Raw genomic sequence first — 13,560 nt, 5'->3', positions numbered from 1 at the left:
CTTGCTGCGAAAAAGGCGACCTCTTGAACTACCGCCTTAACTGGTGGAAAACGTAAAAAACGATTACACTACCTTTTTACGGATTCTGTTTGTTAATGTAGCCTTCTCAGTAGCATGAATAAAGACAACCAATTTATAACGCGTCGCTTCGCTCGTTTAGTATCGTATTTCCTTGAGAGTGTTGTCTGTTGCAAGCGATAACGAAAATTCAACGCGAGAGTGTTGTCTGTTGCAAGCGATAACGGAAATTCAGCTTTGCTCGTCAGAAACCATAAACACAAACACGTCAGTAATCACTTCAAATCCTAAAAAAATGAACAGAAAATGTTGCAAACATTTATGGTGAATTGCAAAGCATTTTTTTGTAAATATTAAGATGATTAATAATATAGAAAATGGTTATTACTCAATACGTCAATTTTATTACATAATGCCTTGTAGTAAAGGTGTATATAGTAGCAAGGCGTTAGTCTTGCACTATTTGTGCCTAATGTTCGTACATTATCCGGCTTTGGGATAGTTTCGTGAATTTGTAAAGATTTTGTGCGAAACATAGTCTACACTAATACCAATGCAACTTACACATTGTTGCAAAAAAAACGAATAAAATGTTACCAACTGCCAAACACGACTGAAAAAAGCTTAAGAAAACCTTGCAACTTAAACCGGTCTCTAAAAGTTAATGTGAGGGCGAAATATGGCAAGAAATTAGCAAAAATTACTACTTAGCTAAAATTGAACTAGCACCATAAATCCTGCGCAGAATTAGTCAAGATCGATTAATAGGACACAAAAATTTATATTATTAATTACCTTGGAATCTGGAGAGTAGGAGGATATGTAGATCTTAGTAAAAAAAAAGATTTTCAATTTAGACAGAACATGGGTCACCAAATACCCAATTAAAACAAAGCAATACGTAAGCTGGATATATGAAACACAATATATCATTGGCTACTACCGCAAATTTGCATTAATTCAACATTCTCAAGTTGAATGTTGAAAAAGAAAGTTTTTTGAAAAAACTTTCAATTGTTTTCAAACAACGAAAGTCAAAGGATGAGTTACGTTGCCTATACGCTATAGCGCACACAAACAAAACAAAGAGCCAACATTCGTGTTACCAGCGTCATTCGACAAGGAAGTAACGTTACTGTGTCCTTGAACTGGCCTCCAGTCAAATCCAACTATCTCTGCGTGTACTTTTTCTCCGGGCCCTTGTTTGCGCCAAACTTTTAGTTCTTGCGTAACTCTTAACCTATTTTGAGTAAAAAGCTAGTGCATTTGATTTTGGCAGAGTTAAACCTATTTTGCCTTGAATAGTTGATGTCACAATTGGTGTATATTGGCGAAACGCGCTGCAGCTACAGCATGATATGAAGCGTTATGCGAGAAACTCAAAGCTATTGAGTTAAGCGCAGCGTGAGTAAACACGTTTTTATAAGACCAACTCAAAATTCACTTCAGCAAAAATCAGAATACAAGCCAAAAGTGTCCAATGCAAATTAATACGTAATTCAAAATATTCATGATTGTTTATCACCGGTTTCTTCAACAAAACAAAGTTTTGCTATGATATTTTCTTGTAAGGGCAGTAAGGAGGAAATACAATGTCCAGGAAACAAGAAAATCCAAAAACGAACGGTTGCCAAATTAAAGCCAACGGAGTATAACGAAAAACACAAGACCGAAGTACCCAAGAGGTGAATGGGCAATATGACAAAGGCAACCTCATGACTTTCTGACAAACAGCAACTGCCCCACACTTTTGTTTCCGTCAAGTTATCAGCTGTAAGGTGTAAATCTATGTTATTAAAAGTCTGTTATAGATTTAGTTTTACTTCGGTACTGTGTTGCAATTATAAGTAATGTTGCTGGTTTGATAAATATAGCTAAAGTACGACCGAGTCCGTGATTCAAAGTAAACGAGCAATTTGGTTTTATTTTCATGTTTTATAAGCCTACATCCAGCTTTTTTGCAATGGTTTTTGTTCTGTTGCTGTTAGGTTTTGATAACAATTTGCACTGATCTACAACGATGGGCATCAAATACATGGGCACGCTTTTAGTAATTTTTGTTCTCTTTGTTCCACTACTCCTGGGCCAGGGTAAGATACTCGTATGTAACATTTTTTTGCATGCACATTAAAACCTCATACTGGTGTGAAAAACTTGGACTAACATAGTCAAATTTTGTTTACAAAGCATAAACTTTTTACTCCACCGCTCACTTTCACTCATTTTTTCAGAATGTTCAAGATACATCAGCTCTAATGAAAAGGTGATCGTTCTTTCAAATGACCAGAAGAACGTAAAATCCGCGCAAACATCTTGTCAAGTAAAAGGAGGACAACTTGCTTCATTTGATTCTCAACGTAGCATCAACCAAGTATCATCGGTTGCAACTGAACTGTTCACTAAAGGTACAAGGGTGGTTTATTTATACATAACGAAACTCATATAACTGTAACATGTAAATGTTTAATAAGACTTACATGTGAGTCCAAATTCATGTTTTTGTCAACCATTTTGGGAGTTTAAGAATTCACGGACATTAAGCAATAAAAGGAACCTGCGCAGCAAGTTTAGTTCATAAAAGATCGTTTTCGTGAAAAACCTGTTGACTGAAAATATGTAAATGTGTGCATTTATTTTGTTCGTTGCCACCTTAGTGCCGCTCCAACGTCAACAATTTACATGACCACTTATTACCCTTCGTCTTTTCCGTTTTTTAGTTCTTAAGTAGACAGTCAAGCATTACTTTTGTCATTATTTCGTTCATAAGTTACATCCACTTTAATTTCAAAGCGTGAAGTATTAAATTGAAATCAAAACTTGAATAGAAGAAAAACCAACCTCTTTTGCAAGAGATTAGTAGCACCAATTATTATTTTGCTTTGTATTTGATAAACGAAGAACTGGCTCCAACAGAATACAGAACTTTATTAAAAAAATGTTACCTGTGCAGTATTTCAAATCGAAAAAAGCAAACTTAAGTCCGCTGTTTTATAATGTGATGCAGATTTGCAAATTGTATGGATGTACAGCAAAGGAAACTCTCCACCAAACATATTCAAATATTCAAAAGCAAAAATAACGCAGCCGAGCGTTTGGAAACCCGTCATGTACAACGGTGCACATTTCTATTTCTACTTGCACAAAAGGTCAGTTCTTTTCGTATGGCGTCAACCATCAAACTAATGTTTGCCAGTTTAATCGTATCTGATTGAATAACCCAATAGAAGACATTCTTATATTTTTCAAAACACAAAAGAAAATAAATTGTCAGGAAAATAATTTTGTTTCAGTAATTCCTCGGCAAGCAACATGCCAGTGTATTTTTGTGATCCAACTGAGGAACCTGATTCAAGATGGTTGGTTCAACCCATGATTCCATGCCACGAAGCCAAAGGTAATATTCATGTTACACTATGCATCCCAAGAATATATTTTAACAACCAACAAAATGTAAAATATTTTGTCTATTTTTACGCTATTGGATCTTTAATGTTTCGAATATGCTCTAAACAAGCGTTTACTACTTTCTAATCTGTGTAGCAAAATGTTTGTTTTACTTTCTAATTGGTGTGGCAAATGTTGTGTTTGTTTTACAATTATGTTATTGCTTGTTCGGACAATTTCAACTCAATAACGCTTTTCTTGCAAAATACATTAGGCAATGTATTTGCCAGAAAGCGTTGTTGAGTTCATTCTTAATGTCTTGCAATAACAGCTAACAGCTTACAATTCTTGGTTAGGTTGGAAAATTAGGTTTGTATTGTACGCATCGAGCACAGGTGGACCAGGAACCAAGACATTATATCGTTATGCTGTTCCGAGTCCTTTGAACACAAAGTTATGGCCAGTAAAAGAAGACAACGGGTTCTTCATGTCTAAAAAAGATTTGTATGTGTTTGGTAGGTTTAAATGGTTCAAAATTCATAATAATTATTTTTCTTTGTACCGAATAGTACAAAAATATTTGTAGAAATCTGTTGCAAAAGTAGGAATAAGAATCGTAATAGCACTGTATAAAAATCACTTTCCTAAAACAGTTGGTTACCTTTACTGCAAATATTACAGATGTTAATATTTGGCTGGGATCAACTTCATCATGTTCTCCATCTACTTTACACTACGGTGAGAGTTGGACGCCAAACTGCAACATTGATGTCAACACAACAGCTTTCTACGCTTGTCAGTTTACACGTAAGTTCGGAGTAAAAAAAATTAATTTCTCAAATTGATTTTCACACAAAACTTGCGGTTTATTAGAGTTGGATTTTTCAATTTATGATGCACGAATAATTGGTTAAACAAACACTTTGTATTTAAAATAGTGATTTTTTTTGTCAGCTAAAATATGTACAAGCTGCTTGAATTAACCTGCACCACTGCACACCCTATACCATTGATAATATTGGACTGTTTTATAAAAACAGACAAACAGTCCAATATTATACTGATCAGAAGCAAGAATCTTTCTTTTAAACATTTTATTGTCTGCGGGAGATTCGTTAAATAACAAAACTGTTTCAGCTACTCTACCATTGAATTTTTTTACTTCCTACTATTTAGTAAACGCGACTGCGATATACAACTGTGAGGGACTGGTTGTGTCCTGGTCCGGAAATTTACATCAGTTGACAAATTCAAGCAACGGACGCGGAATTATAGTTGAGGTGGAAATTTACCTTCGTTGTTTTCATTAGTAACGTCTATTTACGTTGTTGATTGATTAAAAAAACGAACTTGGTGCCATCTGTTGTAAGACTACTAGTTTGTCCATTCCTTTACTGATGTAAGTTTTATTGTGGCTATTTGAACAGTGTTTCACTAACAAGTGTAAACAGATACAGATTCACTAAACAGGGGATGTTGAAAGGTCACAAATCCGCAAAATTAATGAGCTGCATCGCTGAGACTTCACTTCCGAAAAAAACACCTACCCTATTCAACAGTTATTTAAACTTTAAAAACTTTTAACGTTAATTTAAATGTGATTTGGTGAAGCTGAAAGTGCAATAACACAAAGTAATCTTTGACAAACGACTTGAAAATGTAGAAATAAGGCTATGATACGACTATATTTAATCATATTAGTTATATGTGTTCAATTGCTTTTACTTAAAAGGGATTTCTATATTAAGAAAATATCACAGGTTGAAGTTCTAAACACCACCATTAAAAAGTCATTTCCTTACAATGACAAGTCTTACGTCATCGCCAATCAGATGCCAAAAAATGTGGCTCATCAAGTTAAGGTAAGATTTTCTGGAAAAAGGAAAATAGAATGCTTAAAACATCAAATCAAAAACTCAACATGAGATATTGGTGTATTCTTTTCCATTGAATGATGGCAGCGCTGTTTTTGTTTACGCCAACTACTTTTTAATTCATCAAAAGCTTGGTAATATTAGGGGTCATTTTGATCTGCGTTTGACTGTGTATTTTTTCCCTATTCAAATCACTAATTACAGATAATAGCAACTTTGCTTGCTTGCCCTGAAGTCATTGCATCCAAGACAATTCAAGTTCCAGTACAACGTGGTCAACAATCGAGCCTTGTTTCTTACCTTTCGAAAGAAAGCAAGATTAAAATCAAACAAACTGATTGCGTGTTGACCATGTTAGGTGACGTGTCGTCTAAAAATGGATTCTGCAAAATTCAGGTCCGACTGTGTACACATTTTGTTCGGAGATTAAACTCGCTTTGTACATACTAGATTCTAACAGATTCATATTGAAAAATATACAAAGTCATTTATTCATTAAATCTTTACTATAGCTCAAACAACACCATTAATGTACAACAAAAATGAAAAGATTTGGCCATTATTTGCCAGGCAACCAATATATCCGCCAGGTTTTTACTACATTGCTATAAAGGCAATGTTAATTTTAAACTGTCAACTTTTTGGGTTTGTTAAAATAAACCTTGTGTTTTTACAGCTCAATGTAGAGGGCCAAACTCTTCAAAATTTCAACATCAATCAAAGGCAAAACACGTTCAGGTTTCAGATGGATAAAAACAAAATTGGGTCGACAGTACATTTTTCGGTAACTTTCAAATGTTTTTACGCGTAAATATTTCTGTTCATAAAAGTATCTCTACTCCTATGTCTTAGTCAATCTTTATTTTTGCTTAGCATGTCTATTAAGTCTTTTTGCAAAATATAATTTGAAATAGTTTTATCCAACATTAATCAGTGTGTGGTTAATTTATTTTTGTTTACATTTCTTAACTCAGTTAACATGATAGAACTGTTTTAGTTCTTCAGCTTTTATTGTAACGTTAATGCTAGATTATATTTACTACCAACATTAGATATTTCAGGTTCTTGCTTACGGAAGTTTTACATCTTTTCCGCAACAAACGACAACTGTTGCTTGTTCAGGTTTTATCACAAACCAAGGTAAAAAGTACCACAAAAAGTACCAAAAAGTACCAGTGTAGTTTGACAAAGTAAAACAATGACAATCGTACATCAAAATATTAAGTTTTTGCTTGCAGTAACACGGAGCAATCCTCGGACTTTGACCGGTCCTTTGATTGCGGTTGTTTTGATTCTCATCGTTGTTATCGCCCTGACTGTGTTCTTCTGCAGAAAGTTAGTACTAAATTTGTTGCTTACATATTTTAGCTGAGATTTATAACTTTATCGTTCTTTCATTAAGCCTGGGCTTTTTTATTACAGCCACAATCCTTTGTTTAGTGTAACATTAGATTTTGTACGATGTTGTAAATGCAGATTTATGAATCATTTTGTCGTTTAAAGGCAAAACCACACTAACAATGATCCAAAGTGTGGCACCTGTCACTTATATGGTAGGTTTATGGTTTTATATCCGAAGAATCTAACATACAATTTGTGAATTCTGCTTATGTTATGTTAGGAAACTGTCACACTACGGCCACCTTACAAGACGAAGAGAATACATATGAAAACGTAAGTGTAAACTTCTATGTTACTTTACTTTAGCGCGATGAGCGGGCAACATCTCACAGGGTTATGTTCACAATAAGTCTTCGAGGTGCCTGTCTTACTACAATCTCAAGTTAGTTTTTCAAAATACGAAACACTAATAACCGAGATGGGACTGAAACACGAAACCTTGTAAACACAAAGCGGCTACAGCGATGAATTTAGAGGCAAAAGGTATCAGAGAAGACCCATAAGTAACGTTTCATGTTTTGCAGGTTGATGACATGATTGAAATTACTGGAGATAATTATCATCATAATCAACACCAGGGACAATATCAAAGCGAAAGCTTTATTGGTAAATAGAAGTTCCAACTTTGTGTTAAACAAGGTCAGTTTGTGTGTAAAGATAATGAACATTTTTTTTGTAGCTAATCATTTGGCACACTTGGAGAAACAATCGATCAAAGATAAACATTTGCTACAATCCTTCATTGATAACTCATCGGATGGATTTAAAGCATGGAAACTGCAATATGAGGTACAACGTCGATACTATGCCACCTTGCTATTATGCTACCCTCGCTACTATACCATTTTTGATCGTCACCAACTAAATTCGATAGAAAATATATTTATTATGCCACCCCTTACCCTTGATACTATGACACATAAGAGAACAGTATTACTGTATTAACGGTCTGGTTATGGATTGAAAAATTGGGCCTTCTGACAACTTTCGGTTTAAGCTCATGATAAAACAGAGAAAAAACGAAAAACATGTTAAGATGGTTCACGGCTTTGCAGCGAGTTATGTAAACGCCGTTCTGCGCTGATGTCACGGCAAAACTAACAGATCTTGTTTGTTCTAGGCACGATCTATCCGTATTTTTGTAATAAATTATACTGTATACAGTAATAAATTATTATCGTACAACACAACATGGCATTACAGTACAAGTCACGTCACGGGGCTATGTTTAAAAACAACCCTCGCTATTATGCCACCCTCGCTACTATGCCACTTTCTCTCGGTCCCAAAGGGTGGCATAATATCGAAGCTTGACTGTATTCGTATTTAACGCAAATATATTTTTTCCACTCTTAAGATCTTTAGGTCTGGTAAAATTATAAACATATCTGCCTCATGCGTAACGCTAGCTAATTTGATACGTTTTTGAAGCGTATCAAATATTTGAATAAAATTTGATATCTACAAAAAACTTGCTTACTTTGCTGACTCTGTTTAAACCACAAATATTACTTCTGCTTTTGCTTTCTTTGACCGACTATACGCTCAACATGTTATGGGATTGTTTTTCAGGAAATCGGTCGTGTTAGCAAGGCGAGTGCAAGAACCAGCGAAGTAGCAAAGATGCAATTCAACACGAAGAAAAACCGATTCAACCATGTTTACCCATGTGAGTAAATTAACACATATGTTAGATTTTGAAAGGCACATACCCCAATGTTATTTTTTTAATGCTACAAGAAATAGCCGTTAGACAAGCAACTAAATATCGTGTGGTTTAAAGTTTTTATTTTTTACATATGCTAAAAAAATTGTTAATAAATAGATGATCATTCGAGAGTCGTGCTCAGCGGAGACAAAGAAAACAGTTACATCAATGCATCGTATATTCCAGTAAGTTTATAATTTTTTATTAGTCTGTTACAATAATGATTTATTAATTTACAAACAAAATGTGTGGTTATTCCAATATTTGTTCAGCAAGCAAACAGATGGAATGGTTTTATCAAGATAAATATTTTAATATTTTTAAAAATATTTGTACAAGTTGTGAAAAAAAACACTGGACCAGGATTGGAAAAGCAGCACGATCGAAACCGTAGCTGCCAGAAAGCTTGTGGCTTATATTGTACAGTTGCAAAAAAACATAAAGACGTCAAACAAATAAATTTATTCATAATAGGCTTTACAAATATTGGGTACAGTTTGTGTTGTATACTTTCATGTACAACATTGTTGTCATTTCGTCAGGGTTATTATGAAGAACGGAAGTTCATCGCCGCACAAGGACCCAAGCCTGAAACACTGGAAGACTTTTGGAGGATGATTTGGGAAAACGGCACAACATTAGTTGTTATGCTTACAAACCTAGTGGAGTCAGGAAAGGTAAAAATGGGAAAGTCTGGCCTGAATCAAGCTTACATTATTTAAACGTAAGCTCGATCTCGGAACGACACGAAAAGTCCGATCAGACTTGCAACTCCGTTTGGCGCTTGTCTCCGCACGCAATAGATGCAACATTGCATTTTAGTGCGACATTTTTCTTGTTGCTAAATATGAGTGTTGGAATTGATATATCTATTTGATGTCTTATTTGAACCAATAAAAACTTCGTCTTTGATTTGCAGACAGTATGTTCCAAGTATTGGCCTGATTGTGCTGAAACATTAAACTTCGGTGGGTTCTGTATTGAAACACATTATGAGTATCATATGGGTGGAATTATTAGAAGAAAAATGACGCTATCCTGCCACAACGTAAGTCATCCTGCAAAGGCATAATTTCTCATTTAAATAGAGTCAATAAACTTCTCATTTGTTGAAAAATATGTTGAAAACTGTATGTGTATGTGGTCTTACTGTTTGCATTTAAAAGATTTTCTGTGCTTCCAAACTCAAAGATTTTTTTTTAAATCTTACTGTTACACAGTAGATGTCGTCATACCAGGAAAAGCGTGCATGATATAATTTCTGGCATGCGTAGGAAAGTTATAGCCAAACAAACGCCTGTTTCCAAAAATAACAAGTTTCTGTAAAATTGCAAAAGTAAACATCATTTACTGGTGACGCTTTCAAAACAATTGCAAATTTGCAGAAGAATAACAATTTTGAATTTTGAATTTTGATTGCAGATGCAACGAACAATCTACCAACTGCATTTCACATCTTGGCCCGATCATGGAATTCCAGAAGTGACGTCAAACATAATGTACCTACGTCACATGGTTGAGGAACTAAAAGACGAAAACCCGATTGTTGTACACTGCAGGTACTTCTGTGTCCAGGTTGCTTACTTTTTAACATTAAACGATTTTTTTTTAAACTCAAACTCCTCTGCAAAATACTCATTGCCTTTATCGTTGTGTAAAAACAGATGTGTTTTGGTCGTTTACGACATATAATTGACAAAGAATCATGACAGAAGTGGTTTCCAATAATCACACTGCTTTACCAGTTGGCCTTAATTTATTACAACCAGTTTGACTGTCGCGATATTTCGGACTGTGTGTTTCGTTTCAGTGCTGGAGCAGGTCGCACGGGCATCTACATAGCGATGGATGTTCTCATCAATGAGATGTCGGACACAAATGAAGTGAATGTTATGCGAGCGACGATGAAAATGAGAGAAAATCGATCAGACATGATTCAAACTGTGGTAAATTATGTTTTCTCCCTAAGCAAGAAAAGTTCACAAGTAGTAAAACACATGCATTTAAAACTTCGCTAGTAGCCCCACGTCACACAATAACGAATTACAGACCATATCACAAGTTAATGACTGGGAGTGATCAAATAAGTCACACCATGGCTAATTCGATACGATAACGTGTTAATGGTCGGCTCTAACCTTGGTGGTTGTGGGTCACGACGTGTTCATTGCTTTTGTGTTTTGAATATTTGAAGCAAACTTGCGCCGCTCACAATTAAACCAGTTTCCTGTTGTTTTGACTTCCATAGTGAGCTGACCTTGTAGAGTCTTGTGAGCCTCTACAACACGAAAGAGGTCACTGAAAGAAAATCAAAATGACTGGGGTTTTGGGTCTTTTACGGCATTGTTAATGTTGATCGTTGGTACAAATTAAGTATATTCTCTATTTTAGGAACAGTATGTGTTCGTACATCGTCTGCTAGTTGAACATTATCACACACCAAACACTGATAGAACGTGGGCAGAATTCCAACAACTTGAGGATGATCAACGGTGAGAATATTTTCTTTCGTTGTTGTTGATTCTTTAGGGGATTTCGATGGAAAGAGAGGCCATATCGTACAAGTCCAAAATTACATTTTTTAAGGATTATTAAACAATGTTTGTTTATTTCAGGTCAAAAATCATTAAGAATGAGTTTGATAAACTCGAACATCTTAAGCCAATACACCGATCAAATGCTAATTTCAATCTTTATGATACAGGTAAGTTGCTAAATCTAGCGGCTTACGTCCAGTATGTGTTATCAGACATATGGGGATGCAAGGTTTTAAAAATGTTAAAATTTAAAATTATTTTATGCATTGATGGAAAAGATCCTGCGCAGAGTTATCTTTACTTATATAAACTTCAAATGCTATTGAACTAAAAAAAAATTAATGTATTGAAATTGATGTATTTGTTTTGAGCTAGTGGTTAATTGCTCGCGACAAATTTTATTGTTGGTTTTCTTTACAGGCCAGGACCCAAATCTAGTTTCTGTGGTTGATCCAACAACAAACAACAATTTCAGCGTCAATTCATATTACATTAAGGTAAAAGCAAAACATCATCAAACAAACTTTACCTCATTTCCAAACACCAGTGTTGGCATTAAGATTTGTTGATGCTCGGTACATTAAACATTAGTAAATTTCTATTGCTTATGATTAGGTCATATAGAGCAACAAACCGTTGAATTAGTACGCGTTTTTGATTTACGAATTTTGCCATTGTCTACACGTGTTTAGCAACCTATAATGGGGTTACATTAAGGCCCAACTAATCTACGCGTATGAGCTTGCATTACATCTATGGAGGTTGCATCTATTTTTCAAGCGAAACATGAATAAAATGTTTCCAGGATCGAAGTTTTTCTCGTGTCTTCATTGCAAGTCAGGGACCTGATTACGACCCCGAAATATTCTGGACAATGGTTATCCAGTGCAACGCTCTCACTGTATTTGAACTTGAAGAACCGGTGAGTTATCATGTATTTTTTATGGATACTTACAAAAGCAACTGTGGTTTTAATCTTGAGACCATCATTCCACTTTTCTGCAATTATTTTTAAATTTTCTTTTGTTTAAACTTTATAGTGTGATTTTTTTTATTTAGACTAAAGTTGAAAAAGTTTCATCACTTGTGGAAAATGAACGCGTCATGTTCGGTGACGTAAGCATTGACGTCATGTCGATTCAATACCGCGAGGGATACACACTTCAGAAACTCAGCATTCAACACACAAGCGGATTGGCTGTAAGTGACAAACCTAAATGAGAATGAGGATACTTTGTACCGGTGTACTTTAGTTTATGTACTAATGTGCTTGTCTAAATGTGTTTATAGGTCTCCTCGTGCGTGTGGGTGTTTGTTTGTGTGTGTGTGTGTGTGTGTGTGTGTGTGTGTGTGTGTGTGTGTGTGTGTGTGTGTGTGTGTGTGTGTGTGTGTGTGTGTGTGTGTGTGTGTGTGTGTGTGTGTGTGTGTGTGTGTGTGTGTGTGTGTGTGTGTGTGTGTGTGTGTGTGTGTGTGTGTGTGTGTGTGTGTGTGTGTGTGTGTGTGTGTGTGTGTGTGTGTGTGTGTGTGTGTGTGTGTGTGTGTGTGTGTGTGTGTGTGTCTATGTGTGTGTTTGTGTGTGTTTGTATGTGTATTCATGCATATAGTAAATTACACTTTGCGCCAAATGCCTGCATTTCGCTTCATACGCAGCAACCTGTCATCGTCACTCACATTTGTGGGTTAAATTGGAAGAAAGATCAGAATCCTCCCCAGCCTGTCACTTTACTTGATGGCATCGATTCCATTGACATCTTTATGCCAGAAAACCCACCACGGAGGCCGAAATTGCTGGTCCACTGCAGGTAAGATATCAAAATCTATGCCAGAAACGTTTTAAACAGAATATTTACATACTATACAGAATTTTTGACTTTTTTAAACGAGAAGCTTTTGTAGTTTGTTTTACTCAAAGGTTTTCGAGGCAATTTCCTTTTATGCATGATTTATAAATTTGTCTCGCCGTGTACGTAGGAACGGCTGCAATCGTTCTGGAATGTTTATTGTTCTCGTCAACTGCATCGAGCGTCTTAGAACTCAAGAGCGGATCGATATTTTTCGGGCAGTAGAAGATCTACGAAGCCTAAAACCAAACATGGTCAGCAGTCAGGTATGTATTGTTACTAAAGGAGCCAAGATAGTGAAACAATTTCAAATTTATCTTTATTAACTAAAAACTTTTTCAGATCAGGTACAAGTACATTTATGATGTGATGAAGTTTTGCTCATCAATTTTCAACAGCAACTACGCAAACTTGCGTTAAGAAGAGCTGTTTTTTTTTGGTGAAAAAAATGTTGTCTGTCAAGTTTTTTTGTGAATCTATATGTCAAGTTTATAACTATGATGCGTTTTCAATCAGATACAATGCATGTCAACCAAACACAAACTTCCCAAAATTAATTTAAAACTCCACATGGTGGAGGTATAAAGCAAGAGTCAGTCATAAGAATTTAAGCATTTCAGCTAGTTTCATTTGATTCGTTGTCTTTTATTTCTTTTCTTCTATTGTAGAGGCCCGCCCCGCCTCAACATAGTGACGACCGACCGTAAAGGGGCGAAAGTAATTTTTGTCGTCTCCTGTCTATAATGCAATGTGTTAAAAAGGAGAGCTTTTTACAATTATAAATGGATCAGTAAAAA

The 13,560-nt window shown here is 35.4% G+C and overlaps 1 protein-coding gene across 1 annotated transcript; it reads left to right on the top strand.

The window, feature by feature from the left end:
- Positions 1-6,796: 6,796 nt before the first annotated feature.
- On the top strand, positions 6,797-13,183 carry LOC145217460 (receptor-type tyrosine-protein phosphatase C-like). Its single transcript, XM_080084765.1, has 17 exons — positions 6,797-6,829; positions 7,202-7,283; positions 7,357-7,466; positions 8,250-8,346; positions 8,503-8,570; positions 8,928-9,062; positions 9,305-9,433; positions 9,808-9,944; positions 10,196-10,331; positions 10,777-10,877; positions 11,001-11,089; positions 11,343-11,419; positions 11,728-11,844; positions 11,982-12,122; positions 12,573-12,724; positions 12,894-13,029; positions 13,106-13,183. The coding sequence occupies exons 1-17, from the start codon at positions 6,797-6,799 to the stop codon at positions 13,181-13,183; spliced, it is 1,818 nt and encodes a 605-aa protein (XP_079940891.1).
- The last annotated feature ends 377 nt before the right edge of the window (positions 13,184-13,560 follow it).

This window comes from Phallusia mammillata, chromosome 1 (assembly GCF_965637545.1).
Source record: "Phallusia mammillata chromosome 1, kaPhaMamm4.hap1.1, whole genome shotgun sequence".
Taxonomy (NCBI): domain Eukaryota; kingdom Metazoa; phylum Chordata; class Ascidiacea; order Phlebobranchia; family Ascidiidae; genus Phallusia; species Phallusia mammillata.
Note: the sequence above shows the minus strand (reverse complement) of the source record. Positions and strands in the feature narration are given on the sequence as shown.

Bases quoted from the DNA above. Each gene is read 5' to 3' on its own strand.
- LOC145217460 (XM_080084765.1), top strand. From the start codon at position 6,797: ATGATCCAAAGTGTGGCACCTGTCACTTATATG. The intron at 10,878-11,000 runs GTGAGAATATTT...TGTTTATTTCAG, and splicing joins CAACTTGAGGATGATCAACG to GTCAAAAATCATTAAGAATG. The intron at 13,030-13,105 runs GTATGTATTGTT...AAACTTTTTCAG, and splicing joins CAAACATGGTCAGCAGTCAG to ATCAGGTACAAGTACATTTA.